Consider the following 26,169-nt stretch of genomic DNA (forward strand, 5'->3'; position numbering starts at 1 on the left):
ACCAGCCTCTGAAGAGACCCAAGCCGGGCCCGCCACATTAATACCTGACCCCGCCCCCCCACCCCACCTCCACCACCCATCAAGAAGTGCACATTAAACGAGATGTTAGAAGGAATAAGCTTGGTACCAAGCTCAAAATGACTGTGCCACCGCCTGCAGGCAGGGGTGGTGGGGAGTCCGAGACCAAGCGCAGCAGGCAGTGTTAGACTAAGGGGGATGAGAGATGGGTGCAGTCTTTCTTTGCTGCTGTTGTTGTTGTTGTTACTGTTTTCAAATTGAAAGTTTTTTGTAAGTTATGTATATTTACAACTTTATAAGTGATCTTAAAATTTTTAAGTGATCTTAAAGAATGATATTAAAGTAAAGTTTGATACAAGAATAATTTTATTACAGTAAAGTTAAGTACATTGTAAACTTTTGAATAAAATATATTTAACATTAAAACTGAATCATGTTCCATTAACACAACACATTACGGAACAGCTCCAAAAAATAAACAAGTCCATGTAGAAAAGTTGTCACTGAACCCTCAAGCATCAGTAAAGTGTTCACGGATGAGCTGTTGGCGCAAGGCTCGAGCAATCGTTAAGAGCACGATGGCCTGCCCTCCTCCGCCGTCGTCGTCGTGTTCCGGCTTCAGGCACTTGCATGGTTTCGTCATTCTTGTCATCATCCTCCTCCTGCTCGTCACCTGCATCTTCCAAATCATTATCATCAGCCACTCTCACCGCAGGTGGGTCCTCCACTACCAGCTACTGCTGCCTCATGATGGCTAAGTTATGCAGCATACAAAAGTGAACTGACCGACAATCTCAGGGGTGTACAGCAAGTAGCCTCCGGAATGGTCCAGGCATCGGAAACGCTGTTTCAATATGCCAATGGTCCTCTCTATGATGCTGTGCGTCGCAATGTTTGACATGTTGTATCGATGGTCAGCTTCCGTCCGTGTTACGCGTAGGGGCGTCAGGAGCCAGGTGGCGAGGCAGTACCCTTTGTCTCCCAGTAGCCAGCTCTGCCCTTCTGACTGCTGCTCGAATGTGGCAGATATAACGCTGTCGCGTCGGATGAAAGCATCATGGGTGCTGCCAAGATATCTTGCATCGACTGACATGATGCGATGCATGTTGTCACATGAGCTGCACATTAATGGAGTGGAAGCCTTTTCTATTCCTGAACAGCTCGGCATTCTTCAAAGTTGCTCGCAAGGCAATGTGGGTACAATCAATGCAGCCCTGTACCTTTGGGAAGCCAGCAATCCTTGAGAACCCCACAGCCCTGTCATGGATTGCTTGGGCAGTCATTGGGAACTTGATGAAGTCATTCCTCCATGTATACAGTGCAGCTGTGACCTGGCGAATGGAGACATGTATTGCATGTTAAGAGATGGCGCACACATCTCCAGTTGCAGCTTGAAACGATCCGAAGGCATAGAATGAAAGTACAGCTGTAACCTTCACTTCAACAGACCAAAGCAGTCCACCTGCCGCTTCTCAGCTGCAGATCTGGTCTCAGCAACTCATAGATCCCACGGACAACTTCTCTGCGGAAACACAGTCTTTTAACACATTCTGCATTACTCAGGTGCAGGTATGAAAGCCTGACTCGAAATTGCCGAGGTGGGTAAGGCCTCCTGCCCAGCAGCCTACGATACTCTGATGTTCCTGATGTGATGAGCTCTAATCAATTATCTCCTACGTAGCACAATGATGCAGAACACTTGCAAAAGGTATGGCATTGTCAGTATTGCCCCCATACTTAGTTAAACTTTCAAAGAAGGTCAAAACGGCAGGAAAGCAGGCAGAACAGGTTTGCTGTTCCCGCTCTCTCTCCCTCCCCACTCCCCCCCACCCCACCCCCCAAGGTCTGTATGGATGGACCACACCCAAAAGTCTTTTTTCCTCTCTCCCTCACCCCCTTGAGGCTTGAGATCTCTCTCCCTCCTCTTCCCCCCCCTCGAGTCTTGTGACCTCTCTCCCCCCCAGCTTCTCTGTTGAATTGCAGCCTCTCCCTCTCTGTGGCCCCCGATGCTTGTTAGCTCCCTCCCTCCCCCCACCCCCCAGCCTCCCCGTTGATTTGCTTGCAGCCTCTCCGTTGAATCCCGATGCTGGCCAGTTCACTTACTCCCACCCCTATCCCAGGCCAAGTGGCCTCCCGCACCGGCCCGCTGCCTTCCCAGGCCGAGGGCAGAAAGGTAGGACTTTAATTTTTTATTTCTTATAGAATGGTTAGTAGTTTTTGTTTGCAAACATTGCTAAGGGTAAGGCTTGGTTGGTTTAGGTCCAGGTCCTTTCCACTTCCCACCCCTAGCCCAGACCGAAGGGCCTCCGATGTACTTACCTGCGCCAATTTCTTTATCTCTCCGCAAGGGTTTTCTTAAGTGGCCACATATACTGGCCTAAGTAGAAATGGAGTAGCTATTAGCTGGCCAAAGTTGCCTAAATGGGCAGAGCTGGCGTAGGTGGCTGGTAACACCTCCTTTTCAGAAAAAAAAACTAACCTAAAAAAAATGTAACTAAGTGAGTTACGCTGGCGCAAATTAATTGGGGAAACTGGGGATTTTTAAGTTACGCCAGAAAAAGCAGCCTACTGCAAAAAAAACGCAGCAACTCCTGGCCAAAATTGAGCGCTACAAGTGGAATGTATAAAAATAATTACAAGGTACCTGGTTTTACCAGATAGTTCAGTAATTGATAAAACTTTCCCCAATGGGTGGCTGCCAACAGATCAATGTAAAACATCGAATTTTTGCAACATTATATTTAAAAGCATGAAATCTCACCCTTCCACCAATTACTGTTTTGTAGTTAAGTATTTACAAAACAAGGTTTAATTTCTGTCACAAATGTATCTAAATTTACAGGAAAACTTACTTGCACTCCCACATTTTCTATGAAGGACGCCTCATTTTCAAATTTCCTTTCCTGTACAGGCTTTTTGTCCGTAACTTCAGTCTCTGTGGCATTCTTTCCTGATGGAAGCCATGAAAGGGGCTGGTCAGTTGTCCCAAGTTTCTTAAGCACTTGTCCATTATTCTGCATATCCTCCTTGCCTGCTCTTCTCCCGTTGTGTAATTGAGTTTCTGATTTACTATCAGGCAAACCAGCTGCGGCTTTATTTTGCAAATCCCCACCTTCACACTGTTCAACAATCCTTCCAGCTTGGTGAGCAACATCACCTTCCGTGACATTTTGTGCAGCATATGGTACAGTTTCCTCTGGTGTCTTTAGTGCGGTAGGTGCAAAGACCCCATTAATTGGCCCCAGCTCTGGAGGGGAATACCCTGCACAATGATAGTTTTGTTGGTCTGGTACTCTTCTTCTGCGTAGCTGGTTGTCACCTCTCCCGTCATCAGGCATCCCAGCTCTTTCCCAGTTCATCAGATCTTCCACACCCTGCTGATTTACATCTCTTGGCCTATTGGGACCTGTAATTGCAGCATCGGGCTGGTCATGGTTGGCATCTCTTCTGATGTGAGGAACATAGCCAGCATCTCCCCCAGCTTGGTAATCCACTTGTCCTCCCCTTTGGATAAAAGTATTATAAACAGGGCCTTGTATACCATATGGCATATTATGGTGTGCAATTGGAGCTCGAGGACCAACATCTGGAAGTGATCTACACAAACCATATTGAACAACTGCGTGACCACAGGAATAGAAAAACACCTGCAAAACACAAAAGCAAAACATGGTCATCATAGTAATGTCTGAGAATCACTGAACAGGAAATTTTGCAAACCCTTTCCCTGAGCTAAAGAAGTTGAGAGGTGCTTCAGGAATAATGCCACTTAAAAATAACTTGCAACAGTTGCTACTTTAATCCGTTAACTTCAAACCTTCATCTTACAGAAAATATTTTTGTTGATAGATTTATCCAATATAAATGAAGAAAACGTGCAGGAGATGCAGACAGAGACATCCCTGTATTCCATGCCACTGCCTGTTGAAATCCTCTTAATAAATGAACGTTTATTGCAAAAAATATATTAAACAAATATTATTCCACTTGGCAATTAAACTGATACTTACAATAACAGCCAATGCTACTGTCAGGGTCATAGGAAACTGCAACATCCATGGTAGGTCTTTAAGGAGATCTCGCAAAAATTGACTGATGGGTTGCCCAATATGTTTCAATGGTTCAGTGAAAAATGTTGTTACAGTAAGCATAAGAGCCTAAAAAAAAGCAAATTACATCATTGGGTATTTCAAATAAAATTAATACATTTTCTTGCCCCCGACATGAGGGGAAGCTTGTTTACACAGCGAGTGGTTAAGATTTGAAATGCACTGCCTGAAAGGATGGTGGCGGCAGATTCAATAATGGCTTTCAAAAGGGAATTGGATAAGTGCCTGAAGGAAAACAATTTGCCGGGCTACGGGGAAAGGGTGGGGGAGTGAGAATAGCTGAAGTGCTAGCGCAGAGAGCTGGCACGGGTTTGACGGGCCGAGCGGCCTCCTTCTGTGCTGCAACCATTCTATGATTCTGGCCCACTATTATTCATTATTACCTTGCTTGGAGGAACCTCCCAAATTGGATCCACCACGATAAGTTTATAGTATGTTTCACAAGGGTCTTCCTCTAAAGTCCATGTTCGCCTGAACCACTCTGTAGAGAGAAGAATCTTCGAGTGTTAAAAGGCTTACAAATCGAACAAAAGATTACTCTTCCATGTTCCTCAGAAATTAGAGAGTTATGCATAACATTTACAAAATTCTCCCAAAATATAAATAGTCCACATTACATAGATTACCTATTATCAAATCTGGCTAACCATTGCTGTTACAGTCCTAATTGGAAAATTTCCTTTCACTCCCCTCAAAAATAGGACGTTTGGGAGCGGTCGGAAAATCAGTAGTCAACCAGACAGTATGAAATTAGCTACTCTAAATATTTTGCAATGAGGTCTTCAGAGGTCTGACCATTTCAGATTGGAGCTAAATAGACACTGAAACAAAGGATCACCAATATAGAGAATCTTCTTTCCACACTTTGACAGCAGTTTTGGAGCCAAATTTAATGATACTTTAAAAAAATCTCCCATGGCGTTGTATCACAGACAAAAGGAACAAATAACATCCCACTTCCTGCCTAAGAAAAAAGAGGCAGTTGTTCCCTTTTAAATATATCTACACATACAAACTTGCCCAGTGAACCTATAATATTTGACTTTCCACTGCTAGCAGCATTGACATGCTCTGCTCTATCAGATACACTGCGCCTAACAATGCAGTTATATCATAGAGTCGACTCGGAGTTCCGACGCGGCAAACAAGCCCCAGGTGGGCAGAGGAAACGCTTCAAGGACACCCTCAAGGCCTCTTTGAAGAAAATCAACATCCCCACCGACACCTGGGAATCACTGGTGCAAAATCGCTCAAAGTGGAAGAGAATAATCCGGGAAGGCGCCGAACACTGAGTCTCTTCGTTGGGAGCAAGATGAGGCCAAGAGCAAAGGGCGGAAGAAGCGCCTGACAACCTAAGCACTTCAACCAACCTAAGCACTTCAACATCAACCAACATCCTTTCAACCACCGTCTGTCCAACCTGCGACAGACTATAGTTCCCGCATCGGACATCAGTCATCTGAGAACTCATTTTTAATGTGGAAGCACGTCATCCGCGATTCAGAGGGATGATGATACAGGTTGAATCTCCCTTATCCAGAACTCTCGGGATCTGGCCTGTTCTGGATAAGGGATTTTTCTGGACGAGGGGTGGTCATGTTAAATTAGATGGTACAGGTACTGAGCAAGGGAATATCAGGGCTGGCTGGCTTGGGGCTGGGAGTGCAGCAGAGAGATCATTGGGGGAAGGGCGGGGCGGGGGGGGGTGGATCGCGGGGTCAGGCCAGCAATTGCTGGAGTCGCCAGCAAGGAAGGACTTCAATTTATTTATATTGGAGTTCTGCGCATGCGCCACCCGGTGGCCGGGAATGGTTCTGGACGAGGGGTGATTCCGGATAAGGGAGTGCAACCTGATTCATAGAATCATGGAATGATATAGCACAGAAGGAGCCCACTGTGCCAGCTCGTTGAAAGAGCTATCCATTAGTTCCCCCTTCTTTATTTATCCAGTTCCCTTTTGAAAGTTGCTCCTGAATCTGATTCCACCATCCTTTCAGCCATTGCACTCCAGATCATAACAAACGTGCTGCATACATTTATTTCCCCTCATATCACATCTGGCTCTTTTGCCAACTACCTTAAATCTGAGTTACTGACCCTTCTGCCACTTGAAGTGTCTCCTTATTTACTCTATCATGATTTTGAACACCTCTATAAAATCTCCTCTTAACTTTTTCTGCTTGGAGAACAACCCCAGCTTCTCTAGTCTCTCCACGTAACTGAAGTCCCTCGACTCTAGTACTAATCTGGTAATAATCTGGTAAATCACTTCTACCCTCTCTCGAAAACCTTGACATCCTTCCTAAAGTCTGGTGCCCAAAATTGGACACACTACTCCAGTTGGGGCCTAACCAGTGTTTTATAAAGGTCTAGCATAAAAGAAAGACTTGCATTTATATAGCGCCTTTCACGACCACTGGACATCTCAAAGCACTTTAAAGCCAATGAAGTACTCTTGCAGTGTAGTCACTGTTGTAATGTGGGAAACACGGCAGCCAAATTGCACACAGCAAGCTCCCACAAACAGCAATGTGATAGTGACCAGATAATCTGTTTTTGTTATGTTGATTGAGGGATAAATATTGGCCAGGACACCAGGGATAACTCCCCTGCTCTTCTTCGAAATAGTGCCACAGGATCTTTTACGTCCATGTGAGGGAGCAGACAGGGCCTCGGTTTTACATCTCATCTGAAAGACAACACCTCCGACAGTGCAGCACTCCCTCAGCACTGCACTAGAGACTCAGCCTAGATTTTATGCTCAAGTCTCTGGAACATGCTTGCTTTTGTACGCTATACCTCTATTTATAAAGCCAAGGATCCCATATGCTTTTTTTTAAACAGTTTTCTCAACTTGACCTGCTACCTTCAAAGATTTGTATAGATACACCACCAGGTCTCTCTGTTCCTGCACCCCCTTTAAAATTGTACCATTTAGTTTATATTGCCTCTCTTCATTCTTCCTACTTAAATGTATTACTTCACACTTATGTCTATGTCCTCTTGAAGTCTGTAACTAATCTCCTCACGGTTTATTCCATTTCCAAGTTTTGCATCATCTGCAAATTTTGAAATTATGCCCTGTATACTCAGGTCCAGGTCATTACTATAAAAAAAGCAGTGGTCCCTATACCAACCCCCAGGGAACACCACTGTATAACTCCCTCCAGTCTGAAAAACCATCATTTAACACTACTCTCGGCTTTCTGTCCCATACTCAGTTTCGTAATCTCGCTGCGATTGTCCCTTTATTCCCATGGGCTTCAATTTTGTTAACAAGTCTATTATATGGTACTCTCTCAAAAGCCTTTTGAAAGTCCATATACACATCAATCACACTACCCACATCAACCCTCGCCATTACATCAAACAACTAAATCAAGTTAGTCAAACATGATTTACCGTTAACACCGTGCTGACATTCATTTATTAACCCAGTTTTCCAGGTGCCAATTAAATTTGTCTCAGATTGTATCTAAAAGTTTCCCCGCCAAAAACGTTACACTGATTGGCCAGTAGTTGCTGGGTCTATCACTCTCCCCTGTTTGTTGGGTTTATCCTTCTCCCCTATTTTGAACAGTGGTGTAACATTTGCAATTCTACAGTCTTCTGGCACATAGAAACATAGAAAATAGGTGCAGGTGTCGACCATTCGGCCCTTCGAGCCTGCACCACCATTCAATAAGATCATGGCTGATCATTCACCTCAGTACCCCTTTCCTGCTTTCTCTCCATAACCCCTTGATCCCTTTAGCCATAAGGGCCATATCTAACTCCCTCTTGAATATATCTAATGAGCTGACATCAATAACTCTCTGCGGTAGGGAATTCCACAGGTTAACAACTCTCTGAGTGAAGAAGTTTCTCCTCATCTCAGGCCTAAATGGCTTACCCCTTATCCTTAGACTATGTCCCCTGGTTCTGGACTTCCCCAACATCGGGAACGTTCTTCTTGCATCTAACCTGTCCAGTCCCATCAGAATTTTATATGTTTCTATGAGATCCCCTCTCATCCTTCTAAACTCCAATGAATACAGTCGATCCAGTCTCTCCTCATATGTCAGTCCAGCCATCCCGGGAATCAGTCTGGTGAACCTTCGCTGCACTCCCTCAATAGCAAGAACGTCCTTCCTCAGATTAGGAGACCAAAACTGAACACAATATTCCAGGTGAGGCCTCACTAAGGCCCTGTACAACTGCAGTAAGACCTCCCTACTCCTATACTCAAATCCCCTAGCTATGACGGCCAACATACCATTTGCCTTCTTCACCGCCTGCTGAACCTGCATGCCAACTTTCAATGACTGATATACCATGACACCCAGGTCTCACTACACCTCCCCTTTTCCTAATCTGCGCCATTCAGGTAATATTCTGCTTTTAAACGACAGCAAAGAATGACTAAGAAAGCAATAAAGAAAGGAAAGATAGATTACGAAAGTAAACTTGCGCAAGACATTAAAACAGATAGTAAAAGCTTTTACCGATGTATAAAACGGAAAAGAGTGACTAAAGTAAATGTTGGTCCCTTAGAAGATGAGAAAGGGAATTTAATAATGGGAAATGTGGAAATGGCTGAGACCTTAAACAATTATTTTGCTTCGGTCTTCACAGTGAAAGACACAAAAACCATGCCAAAATTGCCGGTCACGGGAATGTGGGAAGGGAGGACCTTGAGATAATCACTATCACTAGGGGGGTAGTGCTGGACAGGCCAATGGGACTCAAGATAGACAAGTCCCCTGGTCCTGATGAAATTCATTCCCAAAGTATTAAAAGAGATGGCGGAAGTTATAGCAGATGCATTCGTTATAATCTACCAAAATTCTCTGGACTCTGGGGAGGTACCAGCGGATTGGAAAGCAGCTAATGTAACGCCTCTGCTTAAAAAAAGGGGCAGACAAAAGGTAGGTAACGATAGGCCGGTTAGTTAAACATCTGTAGTGGGGAAAATGCTTGAAGCTATCATTAAGGAAGAAATAGCGGGACATCTAGATAGGAATAGTGCAATCAAGCAGACGCAACATGGATTCATGAAGGGGAAATCATGTTTAACTAATTTACTGGAATTCTTTGAGGATATAACGAGCATGGTGGATAGAGATGTACCGATGGATGTGGTGTATTTAGATTTCCAAAAGGCATTCGATAAGGTGCTACACAAAAGGTTACTGCAGAAGATAAAGGTACGCGGAGTCAGAGGAAATGTATCAGCATGGATCGAGAATTGGCTGGCTAACAGAAAGCAGAGAGTCGGGATAAATGGGTCCTTTTCGGGTTGGAAATCGGTGGTTAGTGGTGTGCCACAGAGATCGGTGCTAGGACCACAACTGTTTACAATATACATAGACGACCTGGAAGAGGGGACAGAGTGTAGTGTAACAAAATTTGCAGATGACACAAAGATTAGTGGGAAAGCGGGTTGTGTAGAGGACACAGAGAGGCTGCAAAGAGATTTAGATAGGTTAAGCGAATGGGCTACGGTTTGGCAGATGGAATACAATGTCGGAAAATGTGAGGTCATCCACCTTGGGAAAAAAAAACAGTAAAAGGGAGTATTATTTGAATGGGGAGAAATTACAACATGCTGCGGTACAGAGGGACCTGGGGGTCCTTGTGCATGAATCCCAAAAAGTTAGTTTGCAGGTGCAGCAGATAATCAGGAAGGCAAATGGAATGTTGGCCTTCAATTGCGAGAGGGATGGAGTACAAAAGCAGGGAGGTCCTGCTGCAACTGTACAGGGTATTGGTGAGGCCGCACCTGGAGTACTGCATGCAGTTTTGGTCACCTTACTTAAGGAAGGATATACTAGCTTTGGTGGGGGTACAGAGACGATTCACTAGGCTGATTCCGGAGATGAGGGGGTTACCTTATGATGATAGATTGAGTAGACTGGGTCTTTTCTCGTTGGAGTTCAGAAGGATGAGGGGTGATCTTATAGAAACATTTAAAATAATGAAAGGGATAGACAAGATAGAGGCAGAGAGGTTGTTTCCACAGGTCAGGGAAACTAGAACTAGGGGACACAGCCTCAAAATACGGGGGAGCCAAATTAAAACCGAGTTGAGAAGGAATTTCTTCTCCCAGAGGGTTGTGAATCTGTGGAATTCTCTGCCCAAGGAAGCAGTTGAGGCTAGCTCATTGAATGTATTCAAATCACAGATAGATAGATTTTTAACCAATAAGGGAATTAAGGGTTATGGGGAGCGGGCGGGTAAGTGGAACTGAGTCCACGGCCAGATCAGCCATGATCTTTTTGAATGGCGGAGCAGGCTCGAGGGGCTGGATGGCCTACTCCTGTTCCTAATTCTTATATTCTTGTTTTTGCCAACCAAAGTGGATAACCTCACATTTATCCACATTATACTGCATCTGCCACACGTTTGCCCACTCACCTAACCTGTCTAAGTCACCCTGCAGCCTCTTAGCGTCCTTCTCACAGCTCACACCGCCACCCAGCTTAGTGTCATCTGCAAACTTGGAGATATTACACTCGATTCCCTCATCCAAATCATTAAAGTATATTGTAAATAGCTGGGGTCCCAGCACTGAGCCCTGCGGCACCCCACTAGTCACTGCCTGCCATTCTGAAAAGGACCCGTTTATCCCGACTCTGTTTCCTGTCTGCCAACCAGTTCTCTATCCATGTCAGTACATTACCCCCAATATCATGTGCTTCAATTTTGCACACCAATCTCTTGTGTGGGACCTTGTCAAAAGCCTTTTGAAAGTCCAAATACACCACCACATCCACTGGTTCTCCCTTGTCCACTCTACCAGTTACATCCTCAAAAAATTCTAGAAGATTTGTCAAGCAGGATTTCCCTTTCATAAATCCATGCTGACTTGGACCGATCCCATCACTGCTTTCCAAATGTGCTGCTATTTCATCTTTAATAATTGATTCCAACATTTTTCCCACTACTGATGTCAGGCTAACCGATCTATAATTACCTGTTTTCTCTCTCCCTCCTTTCTTAAAAAGTGGTGTTACATTAGCTACCCTCCAGTCCATTGGAACCGATCCAGAGTCGATAGACTGTTGGAAAATGATCACCAATGCATCCACTATTTCTAGGGCTACTTCCTTAAGTACTCTGGGATGTAGACTATCAGGCCCTGGGGATTTATCGGCCTTCAATCCCATCAATTTCCCCGAACACAATTTCCCGCCTAATAAGGATTTACTTCAGTTCCTCCTTCTCACTCGACCCTCGGTCCCCTAGTGTTTCCGGAACTTTATTTGTGTCTTCCTTCGTGAAGACAGAACCAAAGTATTTGTTTAACTGGTCCGCCATTTCTTTGTTCCCCATTACAAATTCACCTGAATCTAACTGCAAGGGACCTACATTTGTTTTCACTAATCTTTTTCTCTTTACATATCAATAGAAGCTTTTGCAGTCAGTTTTTATGTTCCCAACAAGCTTCCTCTCATACTCTATTTTCCCCCTAATTAAACGCTTTGTTCTCCTCCGCTGTATTACAAAATTCTCCTAGTCCTCAAGTTTGCTGCTTTTTCTGGCCAATTTATATGCCTCTTCCTTGGATTTAACACTATCCTTAATTTCCCTTGTTAGCCACAGTTGAGCAACCTTCCTCGTTTTATTTTTACTCCAGACAGGGATGTACAATTGTTGAAGTTCATCCATGTGATCTTTAAATGTTTGCCATTGCCTATCCACCATCAACCCTTTAAGTATCACTCGCCAGTCTATTCTAGCCAATTCACGTCTCATACCATCGAAGTTACCTTTCCTTAAGTTCAGGACCCTAGTCTCTGAATTAACTGTGTCACTCTCCATCTTAATAAAGAATTCTACCATATTATGGTCACTCTTCCCCAAGGGGCCTCGCACAACAAGATTGCTAATTAGTCCTTTCTCAGTTTAGGATGGCCAGCCCTCTACTTGGTTCCTCGACATATTGGTCTAGAAAACCATCCCTTATACACTCCAGGAAATCCCCCTCCGCCGCATTGCTACCAGTTTGGTTAGCCCAATCAATATGTAGATTAAAGTCGCCCATGATAACTGCTGTACCTTTATTGCACGCATCTCTAATTCTTGTTTGATGCTGTCCCCAACCTCATTACTACTGTTTGGTAATCTGTACACAACTCCCACTAGCGTTTTCAGCCCTTTGGTATTCCGTGCCTCCACCCATACCGATTCCACATCATCCACGCTAATGTCCTTCCTTACTATTGCATTAGTTTCCTCTTTAACCAGCAACGCCACCCCACCTCCTTTTCCTTTCTGTCTATCCTTCCTAAATGTTGAATACCCCTGGATGTTGAGTTCCCAGCCTTGGTCACCCTGGAGCCATGTCTCGGTAATGCCAATTACATCATATCCGTTAACTGCTATCTGCGCAGTTAATTCGGCCACCCTATCATGAATACTCCTTGCATTGAGGCACAGAACCTACAGGCTTGTCTTTTTAACACACTTTACCCCTTTAGAATTTTGCTGTAATGTGGCCCTTTTTGCTTTTTGCCTTGGGTTTCTCTGCCCTCCATTTTTATTTGTCTTATTTCTATCTTTTGCTTCTGCCCCCATTCTACTTCCCTCTGTCTCCCTGCATAGGTTCCCATCCCCCTGCCATATTAGTTTAACCCCTCCCCAACAGCATTAGCAAACACTCCCCCTAGGACATTGGTTCCGGTCCTGCCCAGGTGCAGACCGTCTGGTTTGTACTGGTCCCACTTCCCCCAGAACCGGTTCCAATGTCCCACGAATTTGAATCCCTCCCTTCGGCACCACTCCTCAAGCCACCCATTCATCTGAGCTATCCTGCGATTCCTACTCTTGACTAGCACGTGGCACTGGTAGCAGTCCTGAAATTATTATTTTTAGGTCCTACTTTTTAATTTAGCTCCTAGCTCCCTAAATTCGTCTTGAAGGAGCTCATCCCCATTTTTTACCTATATCTTTGGTACCTATATGCACCACAACAACTGGCTGTTCACCCTCCCTCTTCAAAATGTCTTGCACCCGCTCAGAGACATCCTTGATCCTTGCAGCAGGGAGGCAACATACCATCCTGGAGTCTTGGTTGCGGCCGTAGAAACGTCTATCTATTCCCCTTACAATAGAATCCCCTACCATTATAGCTCTCCCACTCTTTTTCCTGCCCTCCTGTGCAGCAGAGCCACCCACGGTGCCATGAACTTGGCTGCTGCTGCTCTCCCCTGATGAGTCATCCCCCTCAACAGTACCCAAAGCGCTGTATCTGTTTTGCAGGGGGAGGACAGCAGGGGATCCCTGCACTACCTTCCTTCCACTGTTCTTCCTGTTGGTCACCCATCCCCTATGTGGCTGTGTACCCTTTACCTGCGATGTGGCCAACTCACTAAATGTGCTATTCACGACATCCTCAGCATCGCGGATGCTCCAGAGTAAATACACCCGCAGCTCCAGTGCCGCAATATGGTCTGTCAGGAGCTGGAGGCGGATGCACTTCCCGCACATGTAGTCGTCAGGGACACTGGAAGCGTCCCTGACTTCCCACATAGCATAGGAGGAGCACAGCACTTGCCCGAGCTCTCCTGCCATGACTTAACCCTTAGATTAACTTAATTTGGCAACAACAATGCTAAAAGGTTACTTACTGATAAAGAAAAGCAAAAGAAAAACTACTCACCAATCACCAGCCAATCACTTACCCCCTTGGCTGTGATGTCACCCTTCGTTTTCTTTCTACTTCTTATTTGCCTTCTCTCCCTGCTGCAGCTGCACCAGCTGGCCTCTCAGACGACAAACTCCCAACACTGCTCCCCTTGTAGGCCTCCTCGATCTCCCCGCTCTGCCTCTCCGACGATGAACTCCTGACGCTGCTTCCCGACGTTGGGCCTCTTGTAGGCCTCCTCGATCTCCCCGTTCTGCCTCCGACGATGAACTCCCGACGCTGCTCCCTGACCACTCCTATATCCAAGAAGGATTGGAAGATTGTGGCCAGAGCCTCCGCAATTTTCACCCTTCACTCAGTGATAGAGTATTCAAACAGGCTCATTTAGACAGGCTTTGAAAATTCACAGACCCCCAAGTCAAAGCTATTACGTGCTGCTCAGCATGTTGCATTAACTCATCAATCAACATGACATTTTCGGACCTTGGGTAGCGAGCCAATAAAACGTTAAAAGACTTTCAATTGAGCCAATAAGGTCAAAGAAGGCGAGTTCTTTTCTGTAAATTGATCCAGGTATAAAGTACAGCCATTTTGACCATGTGTCTCAGTAAGACAAAGAAACTGGCAATCAGCCAGCAGTTTGTTACTCTCTGCCTGTATTAAAAAGTTAAAACTACCATTGGAGTTCGTATTTCATTGGAAATTAAGAGATCTAACACTCAGCAACCTATGATGTATCGCAATAGGACCGCTTTTAAATATATGAAGGAATTTTTTTTAAGGCAATTTTTAAAAAAATTACGTTTCAAAATGTGTTGGTTTATGGCAGATTTTGCATTCAGCAAAATACAAATGAGGTTGAGCGGAATAGCGGTGAAAAAATTAAAACTTTTCAAAACGGTCTCAATTTTGGGTGTAATTTGCGCCAGAATCGGCAACTGCACCCAAAGCAGAAACTCTACCCCAATCTCTTCTGGGAACCCAACTTGATTGAAAACATCCAGTAATGTGTCACCAACAATATTTGTGTCCATGGACATGACGGATTACTACATCTGGATAACTAGACATGTAATCTATCATGGTTAATATGCAACATTTCCTTAACTGACATCTGTTAGGCATAGGATCTGCAATATTTATGCCCATTCTTGTGACATATTCAGTAATAATGGGGAGGGGATGCAATGAATATTTGTTCCAATCTCTCAGTTTACCCATATGTTGACATTGGTCATACATTTAACAAAATTTGTCTGTGTCTTTAACGTTACTAGGCCAATGAAAGCTGTAGCACTGATTTTTATACATTTAGCTGCCTGATGTCCTGCGAGAAGGATATCATGGGTTACTGATACATCTTTGATACCACTATCTGTCAGAATTCTTCCGGCTCCTGACCCTCAACAGGTGTGGATTTCTAAAGTCCAGCCAAGTCTGCCTTCATTACTATACATTTCCATTGGTTCAGACTATGTGTCCCTGACATCTCGGGTGGCTTGAGCTTGCATGCCCTCTAGTCTGCGGAGTCTCTTAAGTCTTAGCCTGGCTTTGTGTCACTATCAAAGCTTTCTCCACCTCAGCTGAATTAGTCCCAACATTCAAATCATTCCCCAACAAAACTTTAAATGATATATAATGGATACCTGTACTCTTATTTTCTTTACTGTCAACCACAAGTGGTTTTACAGCTAGACCTCAGCCAGTGCCTTAAATTGGTTGGCCCGGCAAGACCACGAGTTTTGGTTTATGTAGCTCGACTCAAGACCCAAATTTGGCACCATACAATAAAAAGCTCCAGATACAAATCTAAATCCCAATCCAGTTTTTTTTGTACTAAACCCACCATTTATATAAATATTACCAAAGCAGAAGTCTATGAATACAGTTTCTGTTTTTCCACTCGGATATCTGTGTTGTTACTGGTTTTCCTTTCCTTCAATCCCAACTAAATTATCTGCCAATTAGTTTGTACTTGGCCCTTTTCTTCAAAAAAAATCTGATTCAGATAGCCATTGTACAAACTATAATCAAATAAGCACCAGTATTGACAATTTTAACAATTTATGGTGTGAAATAATATTAAAACAAAATTCTTTGTTGGTGTTGCAGCTGTGTATGTTTGATAAATAATTCTTGCTATTGCCATATTATGACCGCTAATAAACTTGTATTTTACAGGACCAATAATCAACGAGATATTACATGACAATGGTAATTTCTTTAAATACAAGCTTGCTCAACAAAGCTTACTCACCAAACAGACTGCCCTTCCAGTTTGTGACTTGTATCCCTGTACACGTAGATTTATCAATTTGTAAATTGGCAAATTCAGCCTGTCGCTTAGCAAAAGCTGTCTGCAAAATAAATGATATTTTACAACTTCAAGACTTGCATTATAAAGATTAATTGTAAGGCTGCACAATTTGCATAGAGTGCATTTTATGGAGACCCCAAAACGCAAGTAAAGCTGAGGCAAGCCAATGAGATGTTATATACAAGGTCTCCTCGTTTTCATGGATCTTTACAAAATCTTGGAAAAAAGTGTTTGTTCAAAAAATGCTTTCTGTGCAAAATGTGCTAAGAAAAGAAATATTGACTCATATTACAAGGTTATTTTATACATTCATTTTTTGTGAACTGTTGCGCCCACATAGCCAACATCTGGCAGATATTAAGACCAGAAAGTTTTGAGTGCATACCTCACATCTACTGCTCGTCAGGGAGGCCGGGAATGGAATGCTTTTTCCACTACTGTACCCAGTGTGAAAATTGAGCATTCCCACATCAGATACACAGCCATATGTGGCATAAGGCGCTTTCTATTCTGTCCCAAATTATGTCTTGACGATAACCCCAGACATGCAAGTAGGATTTTTCCTCTTGCACAATCATCCTATTAATCCAGCCTTTTTAAGATTGTCAATTCAGTGCCAAATGAGCAGTTTTGTGCCAATAGGCCTGCATCGATCAGTAACTGGATTTAAACTGTTAAAATTCACATTAAACTCTTACAGCTAACAAAAAGAAACTTTCATCCAATCTGGGCTAGATTCCAATTTAGGTTTCAAGGATGAAAGAACAGCGTGGAACCAGGTATCATAGGGGCCAAGTTTCCACCGACCCTTAGAACGGCACACCTCCATGAGGTCCGCTGACTTTCTGGAACAAAAAGTGTGCCCAATCCTTATCGTGGTATTCTCCACGCTCATCAGGCCTCCTTTGGACTTGGCGGAGCGTAGCAGAACCAGCGGGGGGGGGGGGGGGTGGGGGTGGAGCCAGGTCCCGGCACTGAAAACAGTGAGTGTGCGCACATGTGCAGTAGCTCTTCGCTCCCAGATTCTGTGTGCGTGTGCTGCAGGCTGTGTGGGAGGAGCCCGAAGCACGCCACCCCTAGCTCTGGCCGAATGGGCTCCCCGCCGCGACCCGAGAGGGAACTTGGCCCCTCTGTGTTGTGTTTATTACCGTTTTCAATTAATCTAGCACGATAAGTCATCAAACAGGAAAGATGGGTAAAGACTTGGATATTCTTGCAGTTCATGTCTTAATAGTGTTGGGGAAAATAGCCCTTTCAATAAGAAAGTGATGGCTAGCATATATCCTTCTGATTTTCTCCTCTTGCTAGCGGTGAGTTATAATGGATACTGTTCCACAGTGCCCGGCACCTTCCACTAACTTGCCAAAGGTCCAGACGTGAGTAGGATGGGACCTGGGCAGGCTCGTCTGTTTAACGTTGCCCCCCCATCTCCTCTCTCCCCCACCCCCCTCCTCCCCTCCCCCTTCTCCCCTACCCACCTCCTCCTTCTCTCCTCCCCCACCTCCTCCTTCTCCCCTCCCTTCACCTCCCTCTCTCCTCTCCCCCCTCCTTCCCCCCCTTCTCTCCTCCTTCCCCCCCTTCTCTCCTCCTCCCCCCCCTTCTCTCCTCCTCCCCCCCTCCTCCTCTCCCTCTCCCCCTCCCCCTCCTTCCTCTCTCGGCGGCCGGCTGCCTTCCTTTCACATAAAGGCAGGACTTCTATTTTTTAGTTGTTATTGATTGCTTATTATTTTGGTCTTGGTGCTTTAGGTGCAAAGTTCCTTCTATTTTTTATTTGTTAATTAATTGCTTATTATTTTTTGTGTTTTGTAAGTATTGGTGCTTTAAATGTACTGCTTGGTTAGTGCTTAGTGCTTTAAAAGTACTTATACTTCTTTAATGTTGTTGTGAAGGTGTTTAGTGCTTTGGAAAATCCTCTCATTTCCTTTCCACAGCCCCCCCCCCCACACCGCAATCTCTGGCTACCTGCGCTCATTTCTTAAATCTCCACAAGGTTTTTCTGACCGTACAAAAGTGGACTCATACGCTGGCCTAAATTAGTTTGGAGTAATTTTTCGCAGGCCAAAACAGGCATAAGTGGCTGGTAATGCCCCCTTTTGAAAAAAAACTGAACTAACTCACTGAAACTGGAGCAAACTAAATGTGGAGAATTGCGATTTTTAAGATACTCCAAAAAAAAACTAGTTGCTCCAAAAAAATAGGAAACTTGGCCCCATAGAGTGGTTATCTACATTTGCAGAGATCTGAAGTAGGAAAAAAATTAATGTTCCTTACTTTATAAAACAAGTAACTTTTTGATACCTATGATCAACGATTTCAAATGAAACAAAAATCCTTCCTCAGTGATTACAATGCTGGACTAGCAATTAAATAGTTGTGGGTTAAAGTTCTTGGACTCTGAGGCCAGATCCAGAGTGACACAACGACCTGGGAGCAAGTCATCCTCTTGGTCAGGGGACGGAGAAATGTAAAGAAAAAAGGACCTGGACACTAATTTACAACTGATTTTAAAAAAGAGCTCACATTCAAATTGGTATTCGATGTACAATTCTTCGGCAGCACCGAGAAATCGAGCAAAAATATATGACTATATGTCAGATGAAATAAACCAAATCATAAATCTCTGTACCTTGTACAAAAACATCCAGTTCCAAACAAAACTAATCAGAAAGCAGAACAAGAAGAAGCGATAGGGCCGTGTAAATGGTGAGGCAACAGTCCATACAATCCCAATAATTGTAACAACACAAGTCAGGTTGGCCAACGACTGGAAAAGAAAGGAAAAAAGGTAAGTCAAAGAGATACCAAACTACTTGCAATCAAAGCCCATAGCCCCAGTTAATGTACAACATATTTAAATGCACATTGAAACGTCTTATATATTTAAATGGAGGAAGAGTTTGATCCACAAATGCATGGGAACCAGGGGGAAATAGAACCACACGCAAGTGCTGAAGCATGTTGGTAAAGAGACCAGTGATTCACCATACAAGCTGAATGTAGTTTTAGAACTAATCAGGCCCTTTATTGCTGTCATTATACGTTAGCTTGTGTTGTTTTGCATGTGTCCTTATCTTTCAGCTTGGTTCAGTATTAGCACTCCTTCACAAATCAGATCATTGGCACAAACCCCATTTCAGGACTTGAGCACACTTCAGTGCAGTACTAAGTGCTACATTGTCAGAGGTGCTGTCCTGCAGGTCAGAAAATAAACCAAGACTTGCATTTATATAGTGCATTTCACAACCAGAGGACATCCCAAAGCGCTTTACAGCCAATCAAGTACTTTTAAAGGGTAGTCACTGTTGTAATGTAGGAAACATTGCATCCAAATTGCACACAACAAGCTCCCACAAACAATGAGATAAATGACCATGTGTGTCTTCCACGTGATTTTAGAGACTACGTCATAAAATCAATTATGGCATTAATGACATGAGGAGAGCGAAGAGAGAAACAAACTTCAGGTTCTGCTCTGGGGCAATACAATGACATATAAGATTGCATTGTAGTGCTGGAATGTTCATGCAACAATCAGGAACAAAGAAAACTAATGTCTATGAAGCATTATAGGCCATGGGCTGGTATTTTCAGCAGCTTCAGATTGGATAAAATTCATGCAGTCATTTTAACAGATACAAAAAGATAATAATTTAATATGAAACCCCAGAATTGCCACTCTCACCAGAAATAGTGTTAAGGGCTCCACACCAAATGTGTCCTCAAACCTCCATTTCCAAGCTTCGTGATCATGATACTTAAAATTAATTAGAAGTTTACTAAGTGCATCATCCAAAGCACCAGGCTTCCATGCCTTACCACTGAGCAACTTATTAATTTCAATCACATCCTGTTTTGTAATGAAAATCTCTGCATCATAACGAACGTCATTGTTATCATCAGGCTAAAAAAAAAAATGGAAAAAAGTGTAAGGCTTATAACGATTTTTATTTCACCAATAATACAAGATAGAACCTGTATACAAAATCCCTGAAACAGTATGATCTGTTTTTATATAAACTGAAATATTCTGGTATCTTAATAGTTTTGACTGAGCAGCATTGAGAACCATCCAGAGCAAGAATACTCCCAATTGGTTAACCAAAGGGCAACACCGAAAGTGGTTGTAGTGAGACCAACATCCGAGGATCTACCAGTGTCTCTATGCTGAACAAAATGGGATCCAAATGTTTGAAAAATGGAATTCTGGTTTATATTCGTCGCCAACACTAAGAAATATCTGGGAACATTGTTCTTTAAACACAAGAACCAAAGGGAAAAAAGTAATAATCTCCATCAGTCCCATTCTTTACACAAATTACATGTAGTCTGCCATATTATTAATCTCCAGAGAAAGACATCACAGGGAACATTTCTAAAAAAAAACATGAAATTTCTCCCTGATCGTCAAAATAAATCTTATGAAACTCCGAGCTACCAACCCAATGTCTAACCTACATTACTGAACCCACTCCAGTTGCTTCATAAAAGCAAAATACTGCGAATGTTGAAAATCTGAAATAAAAACAGAAACTGTGGGCTGCTGTGGTGAGCAATTGAGAAACACAAGTTGTGACCATTCTAAAGTCTACTGAAACGGGAGAAAATATCCAGTGCAGCAACTGCAGCAAGTGTAGCTTGAGAGTTTATTTGGGGCAGGGGGGAGGCATCAAAGTCTCTTCACTTGTTGCAAATATTCTAATTTTCTTTCCCTACAAATAAGAAATTGCTAAGCTTCTGAATCAGCTGGAAGAATTTAAATTGTTGTTTGGTCTTGATGTTTTCTTTGATGGCAACGTCATTGTCCCGCAACTGCATTCAGTTCACATAATTCGATTAGTATTAATAACACCTTTTCTTGTTTTGAGTCAAACTGATTGTTCATAGGCTTCTGAGGATAAGTCTCAGTCTTAACAACAATTCACCTGATACCACTATTACTCCAAATACCATTTAAACCCAAAAAGGAAAGGCCTAACCCCCAATAAAAATACAAACAAGGGGAGACACTCGATGGGGAAGCTACATCACCTCATTTTTCCAGGTAAATATTAACTAGACCTGACTCTTCCGTGATTAAAGGAAACCAGGCATTTTTGGAGTAGTTTGGCCATAGGTCTAACCCAAGGTAGTCAGTCCCATTTGAAGCAGGCCAGTGGACTTGTGGAGTTAGAAGAACTTATGTCCACTGGAACCTAGCTGTTAGGAAATGGGACAGGAAACAGACACAGGTCTAACAGTTGGAAAAATGAATAGCAAAACTAGAGGTCGCATCTTTAAAATTCTAGCCAGAGTTAGGTTACATACTAAAAAGTTTTTTTTGCAGAGTCATCGCCCTCTGTTACAGACTGTTGAGACAAATCGTGAAAGGGAACTTCACAAGTTCCTGAAAGATGACATTTCCAGTTACAGAGGATAAGTTGCTACTTAGTTGAGCTTATGATGAGTCATGGGCAACGGCGAGATTTGTTTGCAGTCTTTGACACGATTGACCACTCTTATCGTTCTCCACGCCTCTCCACCGTTGTCCAGCTGCGTGGGACTGCACTCGCCTGGTTCCATTCTTATCTATTTAATCGTAGCCAGAGAATCACCTGCAATGGCTTCTCTTCCCACCCCCACATCGTTACCTGTAGTGTCCCCAAAGGATCTATCCCTGGCCCCCTCCTATTTCTAATCTATATGCTGCCCCTTGGCAACATTATCCAAAAACACGGCGTCAGTTTCCACATTTATGCTGACGACACCCAGCTCTACCTCACCACCACTTCTCTCGACCCCTCCTCGGTCTCTAAATTGTCAGACTGCTTGTCCGACATCCAGTTCTGGATGAGCAGAAATTTTCTCCAATTAAATATTGGGAAGACCAAAGCCATCGTCTTTGGTCCCCGCCACAAACTGCGTTCCCTAGTCACGGACTCCTTCCCTCTCCCTAACATCTGTCTGAGGTTGAATCACACCGTTTGTAACCTTAGTGTCATATTTGACCGTGAAATGAGCTTCCGACTACATATGCATGGCATAACTAAGACTGCCTATTTCCACCTCTGTAACATTGCCCGTCTCTGCCCCTCTGTTGCTGAAATTCTCATCCATGCCTTTGTTACCTCTAGACTTGACTATTCTAACGCACTCCTGACTGGCCTCCCACATTTTACCCCACATAAACTTGAGGTAATCGAAAACACGGCTGCCTGTGTCCTAACTCGCACCAAGTCCTATTTACCCATCACCCCTGTGCTCGTCCCAGTCCATTCCGCGCCCCCCCCCCCTCCGAAATATCTGCACTCCACTAATTCTGTCCTCTTGAGCATCTGATTATAACTGCTCAACCATCGGTGGCTGTTACTATGTTAAAGGCGCGATATAAATACAAGTTGTTGTAGTCATGTAAACTCTGCATTTCTAGTATTCTCTGAATACCAATTTCTTACGAACTTTAGCTTTTTCTCAAAGCCTGTTGGTCTTTCATTTGTGCAGTCGGACGTAGTTTACCTATATCCTGATAAAAACTATTCATCTGCAGACTATTCCATGGCAACATTATCTGGTTGTTTTCACCGGTCTGCTGACGGCACCTGTCTCTATCTCCCTACCTGCTCCTAATCCAAAGGTTGCTGCAACAGTCTCAGATTGTCTGTCTGATATCAAGTCAAAGCCCTGAGGTTTACAGTGCCCATTAGTGTCTTCGAATCTCTGGTCCATAACCTCCTCGGATGCCATCTCATGCTGAGTCAGATGCGTGGAACTTTGGAGATTATCCAGTATATTTATTTATTTAACAAAAACTGAGCTGACCTTCCTCCCCCACATCTACTTCATTACAAAATCTGCTTTCTTTCACCCATCTCCAACCCATCTATCCTCCTCTTCTACCAAAATTCCCAAGTCCATGCCCTCATAGAAACATAGACAATAGATGCAGGAGTAGGCCATTCAGCCCTTCGAGCCTGCACCACCATTCAATGTGATCATGGCTGATCATTCCCTCAGTACCCCTTTCCTGCTTTCTTTCCATACCCCTTGATCCATTTAGCCATCAGGGTCACATCTAACTCCCTCTTGAATATATCTAACGAACTGGCCTCAACAACTTTGTGGTAGAGAATTCCACGTGCGTTTCTCCTCACCTCGGTCCTAAATGGCTTACCCCTTATCCTTAGACTGTGACCCCTGGTTCTGGGCTACCCCAACATTGGGAACATTCTTCCTGCATCTAGCCTGTCCAATCCTGTCAGAATTTTAAATGTTTCTATGAGATCCCCTCTCATTCTTCTAAATTCCATTGAATATAAGCCTGGTCAATCCAGTCTTTCTTCATATGTCAGTCCTGTCATCCCGGGAATCAGTCTGGTGAACCTTCACTGCATTCCCTCAATAGCAAGAATGTCCTTCCTCAGATTAGGAGACCAAAACTGTACACAATATATTCAAGGTTTGGCCTCACCAAGGCCCTGTACAACTGTAGTAAGACAGACCTCCCTGCTCCTATACTCAAATCCTCTTGCTATGAAGGCCAACATGCCATTTGCCTTCTTCACCGCCTGCTGTACCTGTATGCCAACTTTCAATGACTGTTGCACATCCCCTTTTACTAATCTGTCACAATTCAGATAATAATCTGCCTTCCTGTTTTTACCACCAAAGTGGATAACCTCACATTTATTTACATTATACCGCATCTGCCATGTATTTGCCCATTCACCTAACCTGTCCAAGTCATCCTGCAGCCTCTTAGCATCCTCCTCACAGCTCACACTGCCACCTAGCTTAGTGTCATCTGCAAACTTGGAGATATTACATTCAATTCCTTTGTCTAAATCATTCATGTATATTATAAATAGCTGGGTCCCAGCACTGAACCTTGCGGTACCCCACTAGTCACTGCCTGCCATTCTGAAAAGGACTTGTTTATTCCTACTCTTTGCTTTCTGTATGCCAACCAGTTCTCGATCCACGTCAGTACATTACCCCCAATACTGTGTGCTTTAATTTTTCACACTAATCTCTTGTGTGGGACCTTCTCAAAAGCCCTTTGAAAGTCTAAATACAGCACATCCACTGGCTCCCCCTTGTCCACTCTACTAGTTACATCCTCAAAAAATTTTCAAAGATTTGTCAAGCATAATTTTCATTTTATAAATCCATCCCGACTTGGAATGATCCTGTCACTGCTTTCCAAATGCGCTGCTATTACATCTTTAATAATTGATTCCAACATTTTCCCCACCACCGATGTCAAGCTGACCGGTCTATAATTCCCTGTTTTCTCTCTCCTTCCTTTTTTAAAAAGTGGGGTTACATTAGCTACCCTCCAGTCCATAGGAACTGATCCAAAGTCTATAGAATGTCGGAAAATGATCACCAATGCATCCACTATTTCTAGGGCCACTTCCTTAACTACGTTAGGATGCAAACTATCAGGCCCTGGGGATTTATCGGCCTTCAATCCCATCAATTTTCCCAACACCATTTGCTGACTAATAAGGATTTCCTTTAGTTCCTCCTTTTCGCTAGATCCTCGGTTCCCTAGTATTTCCGGAAGGTTATTTATGTCTTCCTTCGTGAAGACAGAACCAAAGTATTGGTTCAATTGGTCTGCCATTTCTTTGTTCCCAATTATAAATTCACCCAATTCTGACTGTAAGGGACCTACATTTGTCTTCACTAATCTTTTTCTCTTCACGTATCTGTAGAAGCTTTTGCAGTCAGTTTTTATGTTCCTTGCAAGCTTACTCTCATATTCTATTTTCCCCCTCCTAATTAAACCCTTTGTCCTCCTCTGCTGGATTCTAAATTTCTCCCAGTCCTCATCACCTCAAGGCTCAAGTTATCCAGTGTCCTTCAAGCAACCTGTCTTCAACATCAATCCTCCACAAGCTTCAACTCATCCAAAGTGTCACTTTTATAGTGTTTAATTCCTCAACATTTCCACAAGAAAGCAGCAGCTTGGCTTGAATGTTTTCCTAAAAGGTCTTTTTAAGCAGCGAGAATTGAGGGGCAATGTGCATTTTTGTTTGGGGCTCCTGATTAATCTAGTGATTAGCTATCTACAACAATACTGGGCATTCCGAACATATGGGATTAATATGTTCACTAAAGACAGAGCTGCGTCTTTAAGATGCACTTATACTGAGATCACTTTGTGCCAACTCCAAACTTCCATTGTAAATACACCTGCACACTGGCCCATTCCCCACACCTATCTTGTATGCAACCCTGTCAGCTAATGATCAGTAGAGTTTTATTAAAGTCTTTTCTCCCAGTTCCTAATGAGCATTAACCTTACATCCTGGTGCGAGTGTGTGACCGGGTTTCAGTATGGACACAAAGCTGGCTTCAAATACAAATGCTTCCAGTGTTCACCTTGAACACGCCAGCTGCATCTCCCAAGATACTTTGAGAGTGCAGCTTACAGCCACTAGAAGTACATATGAATAAAAGAAGTTGGAGGAGTAGGTCTTATGGCTCCTGGAGCCTGCTCTGCAATTCAACCTAACTTATCTTCAACCTCAACTCCACTTTCTCGCCCGATCCTCACAGCCCTTGATTCCCTTAGAGTACTGCAATCACTGCTGCACAATACTAGAATCACTAGAGTTTAGGGGAAATAAATCAGAATCTTGCTGCAGTATTTGTACTTCACTTCGACTGCCACTCATCTGGGCTCTGTCCATGATTAAAGAGGTGTCACCTTACGATCCAGATCTGCATATCCCCACCAAGAACCGTGACCAAATGGTGATACCCAGCATCATTGCCAGTGTCCTCAACAGGTTCTTTGATGAATACACACCGACCATTGATTGTTTTCTCCAAGTCTTATAGCATCCAAGGTGATATGCATCAGTTGGACACTTTAGGAAACCCGGCTAGGAGACATCCTTCCATCCACAAAAAGGTACAAGTTTTCTTACATCACCAGCTAGATAAATATACTGTCATTTGGAGACCTTAGCAACTTAACTGGGTAAGTTTTTATTTCGATGGGGAGCCAAAAGGAGGAAGCATATGTGTGGAGAAAAAGCAGTCACAAGGAGAGAGAACTGCATTTGAATAACTATACCAATTTCTACTTGTGATCTAGGAATAGTAAAACT

At 43.5% G+C, this 26,169-nt stretch overlaps 1 protein-coding gene across 6 annotated transcripts in view; it reads right to left on the reverse strand.

Annotated features, from left to right (window-relative positions):
* The window catches only part of clcc1 (chloride channel CLIC-like 1), a 38,542-nt gene that overhangs the window by 5,179 nt on the left and 7,194 nt on the right, over positions 1 to 26,169 (reverse strand). For 2 of the 6 annotated variants that reach the window (XM_070887274.1, XM_070887275.1), the window contains exons 5-11: positions 19,755 to 19,973; positions 18,699 to 18,836; positions 16,013 to 16,112; positions 4,511 to 4,608; positions 4,029 to 4,175; positions 2,871 to 3,665; positions 364 to 1,349 (exon numbers count right to left, since the gene is read on the reverse strand). In XM_070887274.1, coding sequence (XP_070743375.1) covers positions 1,128 to 1,349; positions 2,871 to 3,665; positions 4,029 to 4,175; positions 4,511 to 4,608; positions 16,013 to 16,112; positions 18,699 to 18,836; positions 19,755 to 19,973 — 1,719 coding nt within the window. In that variant the 3' untranslated portion in view covers positions 364 to 1,127. The other 4 variants (XM_070887277.1, XM_070887280.1, XM_070887279.1 and 1 more) reach the window with 4 other exon arrangements.

The sequence above is a fragment of the Pristiophorus japonicus genome, chromosome 8 (assembly GCF_044704955.1).
Source record: "Pristiophorus japonicus isolate sPriJap1 chromosome 8, sPriJap1.hap1, whole genome shotgun sequence".
In the NCBI taxonomy this organism is placed as follows: domain Eukaryota; kingdom Metazoa; phylum Chordata; class Chondrichthyes; family Pristiophoridae; genus Pristiophorus; species Pristiophorus japonicus.